The 19,801-nt window shown below is 43.6% G+C and overlaps 1 protein-coding gene across 1 annotated transcript in view; it reads right to left on the bottom strand.

Annotated features, from left to right (window-relative positions):
• UNC5D (unc-5 netrin receptor D) overlaps positions 1 to 19,801 on the bottom strand; it is a 223,033-nt gene that overhangs the window by 96,886 nt on the left and 106,346 nt on the right. The window contains exons 5-7 of the mRNA XM_037055091.1: positions 12,138 to 12,318; positions 11,105 to 11,272; positions 9,227 to 9,391 (exon numbers count right to left, since the gene is read on the bottom strand). Coding sequence (XP_036910986.1) covers positions 9,227 to 9,391; positions 11,105 to 11,272; positions 12,138 to 12,318 — 514 coding nt within the window. The remainder of the gene's footprint in view (positions 1 to 9,226; positions 9,392 to 11,104; positions 11,273 to 12,137; positions 12,319 to 19,801) is intronic.

The raw sequence follows: 19,801 nt of genomic DNA, 5'->3' as shown, positions 1-19,801 counted from the left end.
TGTAGTTATTATAGTAGCATTGACTGTATTCCCTTCGCTCTACTTGACATTCTATAACTACTTTATAACTGTGAATTTGTACTTTTTAATTCCTTAACCTTTTCACCCATTCCCTCAGCCCCACTCCCATCTGGCAATCATCAGTTTCTTCTCTGTGTCTAGGAGTCTGTTTATTTTCTATTTTAGAGTCTACATATAAGTGAAATCATACGGTTTTTGTCCTTCTCTGCCTGGCTTATTTCACTTAGCATAATACCCTGTAGGCCCATGTATGTTGTCACAGATGGCAAGGTTACATACTTTGTAATAGCTGAGTAATATTTCATTATATATATGTACAACGTGTTAACCATTTGATTGAGGGACACCGAGGTTGCTTCCATATTTGGCTATCATAAATAATTCTGCACTGAAAAGTGGAAACAAATATCTTTCTAAATGAGTGTTTTGGATTTCTTTGGATAAATATGCAAAAAATGAAATTGTTGGATCATATGGTAGTTGTTCTTGTTGGTTTTCTGTCTGGAAAATCTATCCATAGATGTCAGTGGGGTGTTCAAATCCCCTAGGGTGACTGTGTTACTGTCTTCTCTCCCCTTATGCTCATCAAGATTTACTTTATATATTTAGGGTTTTGATTGCAGCATTGAGTCCACTTATATGTAAAGCAATTATTGATACATATGTAGTTTTATTTATTAATTGTTTTCTGATAGTTTTGAGTTGTCTTTTCCTTATTGTTTCGCACTCTTTTCTTGCACATTGTTGACTGCCTGTAGTGTCGTGTTTGTCTTGTCTCTGTATTTCTGCTGTATCTCTTGGTTTGTGGTTGCCATGTGCTTTGTCTATGTCCAGATGTATTTATAGCAGTCTGTTTTAAGTTGATGGTCTCTCAAGTTCAAACACATTCTAAAATCATTAAAGTTTTTACTACTTTGTGCCTCTATATTCATGTGTCTCTTAATTTATGGTTGTATTACACATATTCTTCCTACTTTTGCCTTTTACCTTTTATAGTGGCTTCATAATTGATCCACTGCTTTCATTATTTTTTTAATTGTCAATGAGAATTCTTTTATTTTCTATCTTTTCTTCTTAAAGAAGTTCCTTTAACATTTCCCGTAATACTAGTTTAGTGATGAGGTACCGCTTTAGCTTTTATTTGTCTGTGGAACTATTTCTCTCTCTGTCAGTTCTAAATGATAGTCTTGCTGGGTAGAGTCTCTTGACTGCAGGTCCTTGCTTTTCATTGATTTGAATGTTTTGTGCCAATCCCTTCTGGTCTGCAATGTTTCTGTTGATAAATTAGCCACAGTCTTATGAGAACTCCCTTGTTCATGACCTTCATTTGTCTCAGATTCTCCAACCTTTGGCATTTTGATCATGACAGGGCTTGGTAGAGGTTTCTTTGGGTTCATCTCGTCTGAATCTCCCTGCATTTCTTGGATTTATATGTCTGTTTCCGTTGTCAGGTTAGGGAAGTTTTCAGTCATTACATCTTTAAATGATTTTCCACCCCTTGCTCTCTCTTCCCTTCTGGTAGCCCTGTCTCCTATGATGCAAATGCCTGCACGCCTGATGTTTTTATAGAGGTCCTTTACTATCTTCTATTTTAGTATTCTTTTTTCATTTTGTTATTTTTCATTTTGCTATCTGATTAGGTGTTTTTCTGTAACTCATCTTCTAGGTTGCTGATTTGCTTTGATTTGTATTTGCTCTAATACACTGGAGGGAATCAAACCATCTGCTTTAATTCCCTCTAATGTATTGTTCATTGCAGTTGTTGTATTCATTGTTTCTGATTTTTTTGGTCAGAGTTCTCACTGAGTTCCGTCTTTTCTTCCCCTAAATTCATTGAGCAAACACAGTTTTGAACTCTGTATCTGGTAGATTGCTTGTCTCAATTTCATTTATTTTTTTGGAGTTGTGTCCCGTCCGACTCCTACGGTCGTTCCTCTCCAAGTCTTTGCCAAGTGGCCTCATGTTGCAGGTGTTCTGGAGGCCCAGTGGTGCAAGCTCTCCGTCGAATGCCCTAGGGGTGTTCCTTATGTGGGTTGTGTGTGTCTGCTTGTAGCTGAGCCCTAACTGCTGTTGGCACATCATTTGGTGTGGTTGACTCTCAGGCTTATTGGCTATGAAGTCTGCCTATAATTACAGCCAACAATTGGTTGTGTGGGCTCTGATCTCCTAAAACAGGAGTTGCTTTAGAGGGCCTCTAGTGCCAGGCCAGTCTGATCTTCAAATGTATCATTCTTGGAGCTGGTTGGTGTTCCTGTGAGGTCTCAAACTGGCCACCAGTTGTGTTGGTTCTGGAGCCTTTTGGGAGGGGCTTCATTGAAAACCAAATTCAATTGCCATTTCTGCTTGAGGTGACTTGACACCAGGTGACTTGACGCCACCTGGTGTGAGCTACAGAATGACCTGAAATTTATTGCTACTTGTACTGGACTTGGAGGCACACGTGAGAGGCTATGTTGTAAACTGAGACTGGCTCTAATTCATTGCCAGGCTTGAGACCCTTTGCTGCGGGAACCACAATGTGAACTGAGCCAGCTGCCAGTAGTTCTGGGACTGTGGTTGATTATTTGAGGTTCCATTCTATGCCAGGCTTGGGGCCATCTGAGAGAAGTTACCATGTAAGTTGAGAATGGGCACCACTGTACCCGGCTCAGGGGTGCTTAGTAAGATGTACAGGGTATGCCAAGGCCAGCCACTACTTGTGTGGGGTTTGTGAATCTTTGAGAGCTTTTAGGAAAGTTTGTGGCTTGCATCAGTACAGCCTGCTAGTGTGGAAACTCTTCTGGGAGAGGCTTTAGCTCGGTGCAGGAGTTGAGTGCAGCAGTAATCACCAGGGCAGGGCAAACAGTGTTAATTAGGCCAAGGGAAGGTTTGGATTTGGTGCCTGCTGGCTAGATTCAAAAAAGAAAAAAGAAACGGATGCCTCTGCCAGCCCTTCTGTTCTGTGGTTGAGCTGCCCTGAGCCCTGCAGCCAGTCATTTTAGTTCCTTCCCATATGCTCCTGGTGCTTTTGGAGCTACTTCCCCTGCAACGGAGCCTCGAGCAAGTGAGTTTATAAGCCTCTGTGCAGGCCCCTCATGAGGAATGCCTTGGGCCCTGGCCTGTGTGGCTCTGTTGGTGTGCGGGTTCCATTCCCAGCTAGGGCACATACCTAGGTTGCAGGTTCAATCCCTGGTCTGGGTGTGTAGGGGAGGCAACCAACTGATGTTTCTCTCTCTCAAATCAATAAGCATATTTAAAAAGAAAGGGGAAAAAAGGAAGGCCTTAGACTCCTGCAATAATCAGAGTCACTTAGATGTAATCTGGGACCCCTTGTTCCTCGAGGGGACCTCCACAGCTATGATGCCCACCCACCCCCCCCTTATTTTTAACACTCAGTGAGGCCTGTCCTGCATCTCTGCTCCTGCTGTCATAGGAGGGGACCAGCACTGTGTTTGTCTACTCTGTCATCTCCACCGAAAGTCTATCCTTTATTAACAAGGCATAAAAATAGAAAAGTTTGCAGGGGGTGGATAACAAAGGGGAGCCACTTTATGGTTATTTGTTGTTTATGGTTATCTTCATTATCTTTACACTGATTGCCACTCATAGCAGTTGAGTTTGCCTTAGCAAAGGGCACAAAAATGAAACTTTTATAAAATTAAAAAGTCGCTTTCACGAAGACACACGACTATGGAGCTGTCTCTGCTTTATCTTCTTTTTTTAATGAAGCACAATGGAAACTTTGGTCACAAGCCACTCCATTCTGTCTCTTTGAAGCTTGTTACTCACTGATCTTCTTACGGGGTCCCGCAGTGGCAAAGCATTTATTGGGGCACGGGGGGGGGGGATGGTTGCTAAGCTGCTAATGACACCATATGTTCCCAAACCCACATTCTTATTACTCCTGAGGGTGTGCAATACTGTATCCACATTTGCTATGCGGTAGACATGAAGGCAGCTCTGAATTGTTTGTTATGCAGAAAGTGGTTATTATAAAAAAGGAGCACCTACTATGTGCTATATAGGAAATGAAAATGGGTTTTTAATATTAAAACTACTTGGGAGAATTACTAAGCAGTAGGAAATTTCATGACACTTTAAGAATGCATTGTGCTGGCATGTTATCTTGCTGATGCCGTTCTCATTTCTTTACTATATAAATTTTAACTGCGCTATAATTAAGCAATTGTGCAATGCAGCTGGTTCTGAAATATGTCTGAAACACGAACTTATCCCACAAAAAGTTTAAGAATGAATCGAATATGATTCCAGACTTTTTGCCTAAAGAAAGAAAATAATGGGCTTTGTTTCAGTAGAGGGACATTCATGGCTATAATCCCGTATACAAAGCAGGCGTTCCATAAACCACTAGCAAAATGTGAAAGTTGTTTCGAATGCACCAAGCTAACTCCAGAGTGAACGTTATTTGTTGCCCTAGGAAAGACAAAGAAGGGACTCAGCTCATTACTGTCATGGATAACAATGAGGTTCTAATGGTCCAAGAGAAAGTGCTTACCACGCAGCCTTTACTTTAATGTGGTTACAGGCTCACCTTTTCAGGTGCTTCCTGTAGGTCATTTAAGTGGATCATTTAATAGACAATGTTGTGTTGATTATTAAATGTAGCTTGGGGTTGTTTATCTGGACCTGCTCTTGTCCTTGATGTGGTTTCCAAACTGCCAATTCCGACTTTTCATATCCGTGAATCCATCAGAAATGAAAACACATCCCCCGTTTGAACTGTTACCTCCGTTTCTGAGCTAACAGTGTTGAACTGACCTCTCTTACATCTTGACCAGAAGGATGGATTAAGTATTAGGCAGTTCAGCCTTTGAGATTTCCTCTCTCTCTCAGGGCCCTGTAGCATTTCTCTGCCTTCGGTCTCAATGCCCCCCAGAAAGGCACTAATCCCCTGTGAAGCAGATCCATTTAATCTTCTCAAACCAAAGCCTTTAGTTTTATATCTGCTGGAATAAAGAAAGAGGGAGCAGGCTTTTCTTATTTTGCAGGATCAGATGGAATACCCTGCCTTTTTCGCCCTTCCATTCCTGTCAACAAGATGTGCGCGTGCTGTTGGTCTCTGCTGAGCTCCTCAGAGCATGGGAGCAAGTAAGTTCCGCACATAGAAAGGATAACGGTCACCCCCCCCGCCAACCTGGTTTAGAAAATACGGATCCACACAAGTTCTTGTTTCTCAATATAATTATCTTTCTGGAAAAGAACAGGCACTGGAGGCTTAGTGGTGCTTTCAATTGTGATCCTTATGGGCAAAAATTGCCTACTCTTACCCCAGTCTCAGGGCATTTAATTTCTTGGTACGAGCATGTAGACATGGCCATCTGTGAAACCTTAACACTAAGGTTTTGTGCTCCAGTCATAACTGACCAAGCAACAATCACACCCAAATGTTCAAGTGACTGTTCAGAGCCGGCAGCTCCATCTAGGAGCCACATGGCCCTCGGACACTGAGCACAATCCAGATGCTCCATTGAAAGTAAGATAAAATTGAAGAATAATAGGTCCTCCAAGAGAACTTGGGAATTGAGGAATTGCTTTAGGGTCTTGTTTGCCATAGATGAAAAAAGCAGGATGAAGGAAATTCCCAAATGTGACATGACCTGGGTCCTTCATGAAGCCACTGCTCCATGAAGCTGGTGCCAAACACTGTTTGAATCAGAGCCAGCTGTCACTGGGTCTCCATCCGGAGAGCACAGCCTGTTTCACAAGGGCATTCGCACAGAGCACCGACCAGAAGTGCACTCGGCACCGCCATCTTTACCCAGAACAGCAGAGAGAGCAACGTGGCCTCCGTTTTTACTGAACTGGTGGCCACTGTGTCTGAAAGGGCGGAAAGTATCTGGGTGGTGGACTCTTGTAAACACCCCCCTTCCTCAAAGATACATAGATGTATTTCATCCATTTCTAGGGTTTCTTAGTCAGTAGTCATCAAGATTCTTGATCACATTAATTTGCATACTATGGAGACAAAGGATGCTAGGGAAAAAAACAGGCCTCCTTAGAAAAGAGAATACCAGAGTGGGCGCACTGAATAAAAGGAAGGGCTCACACAGCATTCTAAACTCACACATCCGACGCTGAATATATTCCAAAACTCACTGTCTTCCCAGCTGTATTATTTCCATCAGGGGAATGGAGTAGCCCTCACACAATGCATGTGCGACTGAAACCATGCCTGGCCAATGTCCACAGGGATTGCTGGAAGCCACTGCCTGAACTACTGTGTGGCTGGCTCCAAGGAAGGAACGAACTTTGGAATGCCACAGGTACACATGCCTCTGTGATGGCTGATTTTCTATGTCAGCTTGACAGGGAGATAGACGAGGAGGGGAGGGAGAGGGACAGGAGTGGGGAAAGAGGGAGAGGAAGGTGGAGGGGAGGGAGACGGGGAGTGAGTAGAGGGGGGAGGGGGGATGGAGAGCGGTGGGATGGTGGGGAAGAAGGGGCCTGGTCGTCTGGGTCATCAAGGGCCCAGATAACTGGGGGAATGTTAGCCTGTGTTTCTTCTTTTTGTCTCCCCCTCCCCATTCTCCTTTCTACCCTCTCTCCACCCCTATACTCCCTTTTCCCACCCTTCTCCCTCCCCCTCGGCTATCTACCCCCCTCCCATTCTCTATCACTTGCCCTGTCTCTCCTTCTCTCTCTCCCTCTCTGCTTCCCTATACCTGTCCCTCCCCTCTTCCCCCCTGCCCCTCTGTGTTTTTCCCCATTACCATTTAGCCCTGTTATACCTTCCCCCCCCCATCAATCCACTAGCTGTCATCCTGCTCTCTTATCTATGAGCCTGTGAGGGTGTTTTCAGGAGAAAAGCAGATTGCCTTACATAATCACCACCAGGGGGCCTGATCCTTCTCAATAATAGAAGATGCTCCTGCTTGACAGTGTTCGAAGTGTGGCATTGGCTCAGCAGATGGTGGACTAGCCAAATCCCACAATCGTGTGAGCTTGTTCCTTGTAATCAGTTCCCTCCGTCAGTGTATCTGGGTATCTCCTACAGCTTACAGATGCGTCCTGCCTCACAGGTCCCCAGCTCCTGGGCCACAGACATACCAGTCCACAGCCTGCCTTGTCCCTGGAAAAACCGGTCCCTGGCGCCAAAATGGCGGGGACCGCTGTCCTACTGGTTACTGTTCTCTGGATGACCCTGACAAGCACGTATCTCAAATTTGGGAGTTGAGATCTAGGCTGTCCAATACACCGTCCGTGCTGGTAATGCCTTTCATTGCTAAACGACTTTTAATGAACTGACAAACGCCAATACATAATATGCGAGTATTTGACAACACTTCTTTCTTACCTGAGGGGCCAACCATTGTCTGTCTTCAACTGTAACTGGAGGACTAAGTATTCGACAGCTTAGTAATCATACAAAGCTGATGCCTGAGAGCCACAGGTTTCTTTCCCCAAGTGCAAGCCTACCTGGTGGTGGATGGGAATGTTGTTACTGTGATTTCTACAGTTCAGACGGCAACCAAATGGTTATACTGTCGATGCCTCCTTAGAAGACTTACAAGTGTCACAGTCTGCATTGTATCAGTTAAAATACGGCTGTGTGTTAAGAAAAACTAGTGACACTTCCGAAGTATATTTCAAAGATTCCGGGGGCAGTCCAGAGTGGTCAGAAACACATCTCCTCAAGCCTCTTGCTACTGAGTTTGCATTAGTTTGCCTGCTACTGAGTTTGCATTAGTTTGCCTGCATTTCAGAAGGGCGGAGGCATTTTGAGGAAGCTCATGGTTGGAATGTATTCATTAGAGCGCATGGCCCNGAAAAACTAGTGACACTTCCGAAGTATATTTCAAAGATTCCGGGGTGGAATCTTTCAGTCCAGAGTGGTCAGAAACACATCTCCTCAAGCCTCTTGCTACTGAGTTTGCATTAGTTTGCCTGCTACTGAGTTTGCATTAGTTTGCCTGCATTTCGGAAGGGCGGAGGCATATTGAGGAAGCTCATGGTTGGAATGTATTCATTAGAGCGCATGGCCCTCCAATCACTGAGACTAAGCACCGAGACTGGTGGCTACATTGCATTTCATTACAGCTCTGTGCATTGTATCTGACAGATGCAGGCACTCACTCCTACAAGAAAAAAGAAAGCACTATGTGCTACTTGGCTGGTGCTCATTGTTTAAATATAACGATCATTTTAGCCAGTGTATTAACCAGGTAGACTTTAAAAATGCTGCAGTATGTTCAAATGTGCTTGCTTTCAAGACTGCCCAGCTGTGTTGACGTGGGAAAACAAATCCAACTGAGGCATTTCCTTCGTCCCGCCATCCTCCAAGAAAAGCCACCTACCTAGCTCTATGCCCTGAATCTCCTGCTTTAAGGAGGTAGAATCTTTAAAATCTCCTTTTAAGGAGGTAAGCAAAATCAGCACACTTAGCTCGGTGAGTGGGCAGGTGAAGAATGGTCTCCCGTTTACTGAGTACCTACTCTACGCCATGAAAGTCAAGTACATTCTCTTATCATTTGGTCTCCACAGTAACCGAAAATAGGTACCATTTGGGGACTTACAGTCAGAGAAGTGACTTATCCAGGGTCCCAAAGCCCGTGAGGGACAGCACCAAATTAAAGCCCGTCTCTACGTGACTATTTGGTCCTCTTATACTTTCTTCCTCAGGCGAGTCATTTGGACACGGAACAGTGTCGTCTCAGGAATAAGGGCTTCAGGAGATTTCAAAGGAACATTCTAGATCTTGCTCTGCCAGACCAACTTGCCACAAAGCCGCCCACCTCCTCAGGGGTCATATGTCCACCCCATGTCTGAGCTAACAGTCACAACACCTGTCCCTTGCCACAAAACCATGGTCTCTGGAGATGACCAAAGGCTCCACTGTGCCATAAAACTACAGGGGGAAACGCGAACACCGCGATCAGTCTCAGAATATCACCAAACTTAAAAATGGACGCTACTGAAAGAAAAAAATTGCTAAGCTAAAGTCTAAATTAATGTCTTCCTACATCATTCCTCTTAACACTTCATCTGGTTAAACTAAGTGTACACATTTGTAAAACTTAGAGATAAAATGCTTACAACAACCCATCTCTACTGGACAATGTATTCGTCTACTTTTCTACACTTTTCACCCATTTTCTTTTGGCTCTTGGAGACTTTGCTTCCTGCTAAAGCATGTCACCAACGTGATCATTATGATGTTTCTTTTCACACTGTGCACAAACACTGAAGATGTTAAACAGGGAGTTACCTAGAATGCAGAGACCATCGGTGCAGTTTTCAGATTCCTGGCTTAGACCTTCGCAGAACTTGCCCCCATTTCTGGGGGGCGGCGCCGTGCACTCTCGGATTCGCAAATGCTCACACTCTGGACTGCAGACCGACCACTCGCTCCACACTTCCCAGCTCCCGTCCACTTCGGAGGGAAACAAAAGGAACCACCATTAGGATGAGTTGGGAGGCTGTCAGGAGACTCACCCCAGGACCGCTGTTCTTTTAAACCAATAACCACCACAAGAACAAAATAATATATTCATTTATCTTCTCTCCATGGTTTCTTTCCTAAAAAGACAGGCCAGCAAAAGCAGTGGTGTAAGTCTCTAGCCATTTCAGGATGAGACCAATTACTGAATTTAGGCAAGGATTCGAATTACTGGGGCCCGTGGGTTGGCTAATAATGTCATTATCCATTCCTCCCCCGTCTTTCATGCTCAAGTGCATTTCAGATGGACAGAGAAACAATGTGCAGTAACCAATGGTAATCCCCACTTCCTCTGGTGTTGACAGGTTAGAGCAGAGAGCAGAGTGAACTATCTTTAAGTCCTAAAAGCCCCTCAACAGCAAGATGTTAAACCCATATATATTGATAGCATTAAACTAAAACAGGTCAGTCAAACCCCAAGACACCAAGACTTACATAAATAGAATTTCTTGGGTCATAAATTGCTGCTCCATGTAGAAATGAGCAAACTGAATTCCACTAAAAATCAGCCCTAGAGATTGTGGCAGCTGTTCAAGGCAATCATTCCATTACCTCCTAGGAATAGTCCAACCACACTTATGTGGGTTAAGATACTGCAGTTTTTAATCTAGAGCAATTAGGACTACGGTAACAAAAAAAAAAAAAAAACTGATCATGAAGCAAAATGTCTGAGCCCCTGTCTGTAAGTTTATTATCTGAGCAACCCAGAGAAAAATCCCTTAGCTTATTTCTGTAACGGGATAAAAAACAAAACAAGACCACTCACAACACAGGGTTAAATGACATTACAGATATAAGAGCATCTTGCACAGTATCTGGCAAATAGTAAGCACTCAATAAATGCTTATTGAATATAAGTTCGAAATGAAACTCCAGGAATACACTGCAGGTGAGAGTTTCACCCTAGCTTTGAGTGGAACTAGATCTGAAATCTCAGACGCGAGGCTCTAGTCCAGTGTCCTTGGAGTTCATGCTTAGGATCAATTCATTTCTGAGTGGAAGGATATGCTTTCCATAAAGAAAGTCATCTTCCATCTCATCTATTTCTGATTGGGTTAGAGCCAGTAAGAGATGAACAGAGTAACTTATAAAATCCCTATTCGGCCAGGGAAGCCCCTCTCTATTCAGAAAGCGAGGCAAGTGTAGACCCCAAGTAAAACTGCTGTGACGCTGTGTGATCCCTGCCAATTGTATCAGAAATCAATACAAAGCTGAACCTGGTAAGGTGAGTTGACTGGTAACTGCTAATAAGGGGTCCAACGTTTGGTACCTGTTTCATTCTCACAGAAACTCAATCTCTGCAGCTATTATACAGACAAATGCCACAAAACAGGAGAACCCAGGGAGAAAAGGGCATGGCTTGGCCCAACCAGACACTGGGGGTGTGAAAAATCTTCAAAGCATTTGGCTTATTGATGGTGAGTGTCCAAGGTCATTTGAGTATTAAAAATATATTACATATGCCCCCAAACAGAGGTGGTTCACCCATGTTCTTGCTATTACTTTCTACATCAGCCCTCTGGACCGATGCTCCACTTGCTAAGACGATGGGAGAGGGTCACTTTGGGAGAAAAGGCTGCATCAAACGCCTCACACCAGCTGAAGTGTTGGTGGCTCAGAAGGGAAAAGGGAAGCTGCATATCTCACCAGGACAAAGAGAAGTGCAGGTAATTTTCTGCACTGACATTCCCTCACAAAAGGCCCCACCATTGAGAGGAGCTGGGTTGGTACAGGTCCGGGAGCGTTTCTGCCATCCTCTACCACAGCGCACATTGCAGGCTGACCACTCTGTCCAGGAAGACCAGCCTCCATTCACTGAGAGAGAAAATGGGGAGGGGAGAAAAAAAAAGGAGACAGGTTTTTACTGATTGCCTACTATGTGCAAGCCACTGTGCCAGGTGTTGTGAGTGCGGCGTCCTGGGACCACGCGACCCTGAGGAACCACACTGGCCACTCCATCGTGAGGCGAGCCACGCAGGACTTACCTCACCTCTGCCCCTCAGTCTATTCACCTGCTATAAGGAGGGACACAGATAATTTTCTTTGCTGGGAAATTACGAAAAATAGAAAGAACTCATCAGCATCTCTCTAAAGCACTTGAAAATCCAGCGTATAAGGAGAATATAACAGCATTTGAATTTCTGTTTCTTTAAGTGCTTCAAAAATAAATCCCAGGGTTCTTCAGTTGGAGAGGGGAATGCCTTTACTTAAATAGCTGGGGATTTCTTTTATACAATACCTAAGACATTCAGCAAATAGTAGTGGGTGGGTTTTTGGGTTTTTTTGGGTGGATTTTGTATGCCAGGAGAAAAACCTCCGGCAGCAGGTCTGGGGAGAACGAGGGAGGAGAGTAGAAGTTACCCACCTTAATTCCTTTCAAATATAAACGCAACTGCAGAAAATAAACAGCTTCTCAAATTACTTTTTTGAAAGAGAGAGATTGGAAATTTCACTGACTACCTCACTGAAGTCCAATACTGGATGGAAGAGCCAACACGAATAGTCGTGGAAAGGTGTTCTCCCCGACCAAATAAATGGGAGAGGCAGGGCAGAGCAGGGTAGTGGATGAGCCCCAGAGACTTCTCCGCTCCGAAAGTCAACATTTTCATAAAACACACATCCCTCTACTTCTCTGCCTTCTGTACTCCGTATCCATTCCTGGCCTTTGGGCTGGTCTTACCATAAACGACCACAGTGGCCGACAGGCTCCTCCTCTTGGCCACGATGTTGGCGGCCATGCAGGTGTAGTTCCCGGAGTCCGAGAGCCGCGCCTGCCTGATGATCAGGTTGTGGTCGGCCCTGGTGTCGATGTTCTCGTCTTGTTCCGAGTCGATGGGCTCCTCGTTCTTCAGCCATTCCACCTGTGAGGAGGAAGGAGTGCGAGCTTTGCAGGTCATTACACACACACACATGCTTTTCTTGGAAATTGGGAGGTGAGTCATTTGGGTGTGTGAAAGAGAGAGCCACAGCAACAGTTTTTCCCTCTATTCCAGATCCCATCCCTTCTACTTAGTGAGTTTGGCATATTCAGGAAATGAATGCCCAAGTTAATAAATGGGAAGCAGGAAAAGGACATAAATACCCTATTGACTTTGACCCATTTTCTAAAAATGCCATGGAAGAGAGAAAAGAGGTGACTGCAATTAGGTCGTTTTATTACAGTCTGACGATGGCGGCGGTGTTTCGGAAACTAGTGCAAAAGGCAACCCAGGAGAGCAACGCGGATGCGGAACTTGTACAACTGAGAGGGTATCAGTGGTCAGACACGGTTCAAGTCACGGTGTTTGAATGGAAACACATTTTAATAAAGGTGTGATCATGTATAAAGGCCAATGTAATATATATTTGGGCAATCAGAGGCACACCAATTCAGATCTTGGTGCTCCTTAATTTGGAGTGTACAGTTCTTCGGTGACCACTCACGTCACTCCACCAATGACTGAATGGCTGTCCAGACACCCGACTCATTCAGGGCCCACACTTTTCTCTGGAGAAGCTCCCCTCTCACATCCTCTGAGGGTGGGCTAGTCCCATTTTGGATTTGTTTTTCCTAGGTCGCTCCCAGAGAACCAGTTTCTTCTTCCAGTTCCACCCTAATCCTACCCTTGGTTCAAACTTCTCTCTCCCTTGGACAACTGAAGAAGACATAGATGGGATCTTCTGCCCCATAGATCCTCATCCATCCCCCCTATTTGGGGTGCACCACCTTCGCCGCCCTGATTGCATTAGGCAGGCCAGGCTTCCCCTGAGCTAACTGCTCTCCTTCCTCATTGTGTCCCCCGCTTCCACATCTAAATAACATCTCCACTCTCCCGTGCCCTCCTCGTAGCTCCGGACTGATGTCTTGTCTGACAATAACCGTTCAGCTCTAGTTACCAGCATTATGTTACACAGCCACCTAACACAGAAAGCAGGGCAGTGACTCCCCCAGACAGACCTCACACAGAAGCTGCATCGGTCATTGGAAGTTGATTTTAGAAGAAGATGCCCTGTTCCATGCTTAGATCTAAAGAATTCTAATTTATCACCGACAAACAGGTGGCATCTGTTATATAACAGTTTGGTGTGATACAGATTTGTTAGTCTCCATTCAAAGGGATTGACTTATCAGAAGAAACCCATAGTCACCTTTTGTTAATGATACTTACCTCAAGTACCACCTTGTTAATGAGAGTTTAGAGTCCCCAAAGTCATCACTACCCCTAACCTCCCCTAGAAAAGGGCCATTTTAGAAAAGAAAATGATAGCAAATAGCTAAATGAGGGGCTCTGAGAAATGCTTTAAAACATCAAGACAGAGGAAAAAGCAATGTGATGCGAGGCCACGCGGTAAAGGAGCCAGCTCACTACCGACCCCTGCTGGGGTCACCGTGGTGCAGCCTGGAGATGTGGGAACACCGATGACCCAGAGCTCTGGTACAGAGAGCAGGACAGTGCAACCACGTTTAAATCACATGCGGCTGCCTGCCTGTGACCACATGTCCTCCATTCCCTACTAACGTTGCGCCCCTCAGAGTTGTTCACTTACTCACCTGACACATATTCTAATGCTTATCCAGCCTGTCCTCAGAGTTGGGTAAAGCAGGACAAACAAAACCAGCAGTTTCTTCTTTGATGAATTTTATATTTAACAGGTAGAATTAACTGCACATTGCTCCAAGAAAATAAAAGCCAGGAGTAACTGTCAACAATTTCTGAGATAAAACACTCACGTAAAGCCAATAGGTCAGGATTTTTCAAAGAACAAATCAGCCTGCTCAAAGTAGGGCTGGAGAGCTTTGGTCCACCCCACTCTCCCAGACTCCAAAATTCAGAGCCTAAATTGCCTGGTTTTCGGATTGATTCCCTGCTCCTGAGACCTGTAGCACTAGAAAGCTATTCCCTTGTGTCCACACCTCCGTCATCTTTTTTCATACTTCCCCTCAAACAGCTGGGCAGGAAGTCGGGAAAGCCTGGCCCTGGACTGTAGGTAAATCACTGCCAATGAGTTAAGTGGCCAAGAAAAAGCCCCTGCAGGGGGTTGGCATCTCTGGAGACAGAAATCAAGAAGTCCCAGCTCCCGGAGGTCAAAGAGAGCTTTCCTGCTGAAATCGTGTGCATGCTCGTCTACCACTGTGCAACTACTAAAAATAATATTGAATGTAAACTGTAAGTGAAACAAAAAGCGAAAAAACTTAGTCCAGAAGATATTAAAGCCACAATCATCAGGTAGAGGTTTGGCTTCAAATTTATATAAACTTATATAAAGACAATCATGTACACAATTAAGTGGCCAAAAAAACTAAGAAATATTTGTGACAAATTTGATAAATAGTATAATGATTTGAGGAATAGTCTTATTATCTTAATAGTTTAAAACTCACTATATATATTTATTTAAATCCCATTCTAGGTAATGTGACATAATGATAAGTTAAACAACAATATAATGGGTTTTTCCTTATCAAAATAGCAAAGATGAACATCATACACACACACACACACACACACACACACACACACACACACACATATATATATATTAGTTTCATTTTTGCCGAGAGTGCAGGGCATAGGATGTCACCTCTATCCCTGCTCCCTACCACGGCTCCGTCTTGATGTCAGTAATAACAGCCTCTTTAGGGACTGGGCTGCCTGCTGCTCCACTGTTGCCGCTACAGTTGATTTTCCACTAAGAGATCAGACCACATGACTTTCTAGCTTGAAACCTTTGAATGGTCTCAAATCCCTCCGAGGACAAAATGGCAAATCCTTCCCAAGGCTAACAGTGTACTTCTATCATTGGTAGAAGTGGGCTGGTTCTCCATCAGTCCTCTATCTCAGATCCTCCAACTAACCCTGCTCACTCCACTCCAGCCCACCAGACGCCTGCGCAGTGCAGGCCGGTGCAAATTCCAGCCTCAGGGCCTGAAACGCCTTGCACTTCTCTGCCCAGAAGGTCTTCCCCACAGGCATCTACATGGCTCAACTGCACGTTTCACTCAGGTCTGAGGTCAGATGTTGCCTCCTCAGGTCTTGCAAACAACACTTTCTATACAGCAAGTTTCACTTCCATTCACTGCCCCATCCTGCCATAATTGCTACCTAGGACTTATCACCATCTGATAGTCTTAAAGACAGTAGTGCCTTCTGTTCTTGTAATTATGATCTCTGGAATTTACTCGCCCCCAAAAGTGCTGGGCCAAAAAACAAAAACTTAACTACAATAAATTATTTTTGGTAAAAAGAAAGAAAAAAAAAGGAAAAATTATGCCAAAGCTACATGCATGCAAGTAATAGAGTTCTATTTAGTTACAGAGGAAACTTGGTTCTTAAACTTGATTTGTTCCAGAAAACTGCTCCAGAGGGATTTGTTCGAAAACTGAATCTTTTGTCACCTGAGAGACACATGACTGATCATACAGGAAGCTGTGTGGAGGGTTGTCAGGTCAAGAATCAAGACCCGAACCTCTGTTAGACAATAGAGCACGTTTTCCGAGAACAACTTGGTTGAGAGCTGAATTGTTCAAGAACTAAGGTGTACAAGAGCCAAGGTTTGACTGTGAATGGTGATTTAAGGGTATGATTTAGTATTAAATAGGCATGAAAAGCCATGATTTTAACTAGTGAAAACACAGAAAATGCTCATAATACAGGGAAGTCAAAATGCAAATTTGTATGATTAGTGGTATAAACTTATAAAACAAAAAAATTACATATATGTTTTACAAAATGAAAAATGATTGGAAGGAAATACGTTTACAGAGGTTTTAAAAGAAGAATAGGGTAACTTCTTCCTGTTAGTAAATTGTGGCACCTTCAAGGAAAAGCTCTTTAGTAATCTGAAAAAAATTACTTTATTTAAAAAATATATCTTTTCTTCATCATGTAGCAATCATTTTCAAATTTACATTTTGCCATAAAATGTTTCCTAGGACTAGTTTATCTGAAGCCCGAAATGGAAAAATGGATTAACAAGGAAAAACCTATGACTGACGCACAAGTGGAGGCATCAGAGCCAGAGACGCCTAAGCTGAGTAAGATTGGTGACAGCCAAGACCAAGTTTGCATAACCCAGGGGACAGCATTCACATCCTTCCCCTCCTGTGTCAATCATGCCCCGTGGAGAAGTCCAGGGCATGACTCCCACCATCATGTAAGTTGTCCCTACCATCCAATCTACCCTCCCACACATCCACGTGCCCTATGGACATACACGGCGGTCTGCTACTGGGTCTCCCCCGATAACAGCTTGAAAAGCATCAATAAAGGATGACTGAGGAGTCATAGATATATACACACTCTGGTTTACTTGGGGTTTACAGTGTCATGACCGAGGTCCATCAATCCACTTACATCTATAAACAGTCCTCACATTAGCAGACTCCTAACCACGGGGCTGTTTTTATTTGTAACCTAATCATTTATCCACTTAACTGATGGCAGGATGGTTATGAGGAAATCAGTTTGGTATTTTCTGGGCTTATAAAAGTGACAAATTGCTCTTGGATTTATGCTTTTGTCACTTAGAGAAATTTTAAAACATTTTTGATGAGCTAAGTGCTCCTAATGTAGACTAGTTTAATAAATAAGGTAGGAAAAACATCCCCTATGCCAGTCATGGAGAACTCAAATGCTCCTGTGGGCTGGGGTGGGGGCGACGTAAATTACCGACGTGGCGCTGGGCGTGAGACATCCTGGCGCGTTGCTTGCATATTAAAGACAGGGGCTGGTCTTCATTTCCACAAAGGAATGAGCTCACTCTCATTTTTTACAAAAAATAGTTACCATGTTTCTTTCTTTTGTTTTCCCACTTTAGATAGAGATATGAGTATTTTAAAAAATAACACTTTGATGGTGCCATGAAAAATGGCAATGAGCTCATTTTTGCTTAAAAGTCTCTCTTTGTTTTTAACGTATCACAGTGGTCTTCTAATTTATGGAATAGCCTCAGCGTCAATGTGCATGGGTAAGTGGTGGCAATTGTGACAAAGTGAAGATCACAGGACCTGCGCAGATGTGCAGCCCCCCCGTCAGGTTCAGACTGTTGTTGCCAAGGCAACAAGATCTGCCATCTTTCACAAGAAGACATGGATGTGTATTTTAACATAACATGTTTTAATTCTAATATGATGGCTCTTAGATTATAAATTATATTATTGTAAGGGACAAATATAATATATCCATGAACCAGAAGTAGGTTTCTTTACTCTTCTCCACACACCAGCTTTCTGGCTCCTAGTGATAGTTTCCACAAAAAGGAGCTCAATGTCCTTCCCTAAAGGCAACTAAATCTGCTACCCCAAGCATGCCTGAATATATTATCGTTTGTGTGTTGTTGCCCATTCTCAAGCCTTTCTTATGGAAATGCCTGGCAAGTATCAAGAACTATTGTCTTTCTGCAAGTATCCTTAAGGGCATGTGTACTGAGTTCAAGAAATTATTTTACAAGAGGTTGTCCACAAGGAAAACCCTAATTAAGCTCTTCACAAAAGCAATATAAATTTTCAGCTTAGCTTTGTGGGATCAATACATTGACCACCTCCAGCCTAATGGACATTTGTATCATTGATCCAAATGACCTCATGCGAACAGGTCATCTCCTTGACAGAGAGGCTTAACATTCCAGAAGGTTGTTGGTAGCATTCACCCCTCAGAGAAACAGGTCTTTCTCTGGTTTCTATTCATTTAGAACCCCAGTTAGAAGCATGTGAAGAAACTAGTTACTTAGAGGTAATGAGTTTATGGATTTGCAGGGTGTCCACATTCATTAGCATAGTGCTGTGTACAGATGGTCTGCAATTTGTAGACCTTTGCAGTTTATAAACAAATCTGGAAAAAGCAGACCATCAAAGAGTTCATGCCAGGAAGCATGATCAGTTCCCGAGCAGTATTCTGGTTAGCTTGGGACAGAAGGAGCGGCACTGAGGAGCCTGCAGATTTCCTCACCACTAGGCAGCACGGCATGGTTGGACGGCAGTGTGGGGCGGGGGGACTTGCTTTGGAAGGTGATAGATTGATGCTTTGTGGGAGATTATTTTATCTGAGGCCTGAGTTACATTTGAAACTGTTGGCAGGAGTCCTACCCTTTCACCTTTTCTGAACTTTTGTCATGTGTGTGCATACGGGGTCTGGAACAAATAATGCTCTCATTTTTATTAGAAAATCATAAGCATGTAATTCTGTAACATAACAGTATTGCACTCAAACACACCATATAACATTTTAGGTGAATTGTTCAAATTAAAGCTATAATTATTATATCCATATTATTAGCCTGCCAACCACACAAGCAGGCATTCCTTCTGCCAGACCCTGTATGTATACATGCATGTATACATATATACATACACACCTCCTGCACATATACATGTGTGTATATACACACATACACAAACCTTACACCTAAATGTTTATGTCCATCAGACAGTATATCAGAATTCTCAGGTTCTTGTTCTTCTTAATATTCTATAAGAGAATGAGAATGTGACAGATGTTATTAACCATTGAGAAATGGGAGGTAAAAACTAGACTAGAAAGAAAAAGCCCCTTCGGTAGGCAGGATCCAAAGCCTTTTGTCCTTTGAATCCAGATGATATTAACTTGAAACTCTCCCGTCATATTCCACAACAAATGCCATTGAGCACTCTTTATTGATATTGCCTACCAAGTGTTTCTATCCCTCAATTCCAGGCCTCTGTGTTAGGATTTGCTAGACTCAGTATAAAATTGAGTTACCCATATGTATTATAGATGTAACTTCAGATTTATGACTTTTGAAAGCTTCTCAATCCATCTACTCATTACCTGTGATCATTTTCTTCCTGCACTGTTCATTGGCAGGCTCCTTAAGAGCATGAACAAAAATAAAAGAGAACATGAACAATATCTTAAGCCTTCTGATGTATTACACAGCACCTACTTCGGCGGGTGTTCGCTGGCACCTGCAGAATAAATGTTCCAGCCTAAATTGAGGTACATGCAAATTTAGAGACTGGTGTGAAACACTCGCACACACACACAGTAAAAGCTCAAACTGCATTTTAAATCCAGGACTGAGCACAGATCTGACCTAGGAGAGAGACAGTTTCAGAGGCTGGATGGCAACCTTGTCTGGGGAGACAGAGTGGAGAGGCAGGGCTCCCTCAGGGGGTATGAGAGGTAGAGCCAGAAACGCTGGAAGGCCACAGCAGTTCACAATGGGGCCTCTGACACTCATATCCTCCGAAACTTTTTGTGAAGTTACCATCTTACCCGCTAACGTGTGATTGGATTTTTATGAGAAAACAGAGAGGGGGTGGAGGTATGCATTCTAGCTGGGGAAAGACCATACTGAGAAGGCACACAAGGACACGGGTGGGAATGG

Source organism: Sturnira hondurensis, unplaced genomic scaffold, assembly GCF_014824575.4.
Source record: "Sturnira hondurensis isolate 20B ecotype Veracruz unplaced genomic scaffold, ASM1482457v3 Scaffold0008640, whole genome shotgun sequence".
In the NCBI taxonomy this organism is placed as follows: Eukaryota; Metazoa; Chordata; class Mammalia; order Chiroptera; family Phyllostomidae; genus Sturnira; species Sturnira hondurensis.
The sequence above is the reverse complement of the archived record's forward strand: the minus strand, read 5'-3'. Positions and strand labels throughout refer to the sequence as shown.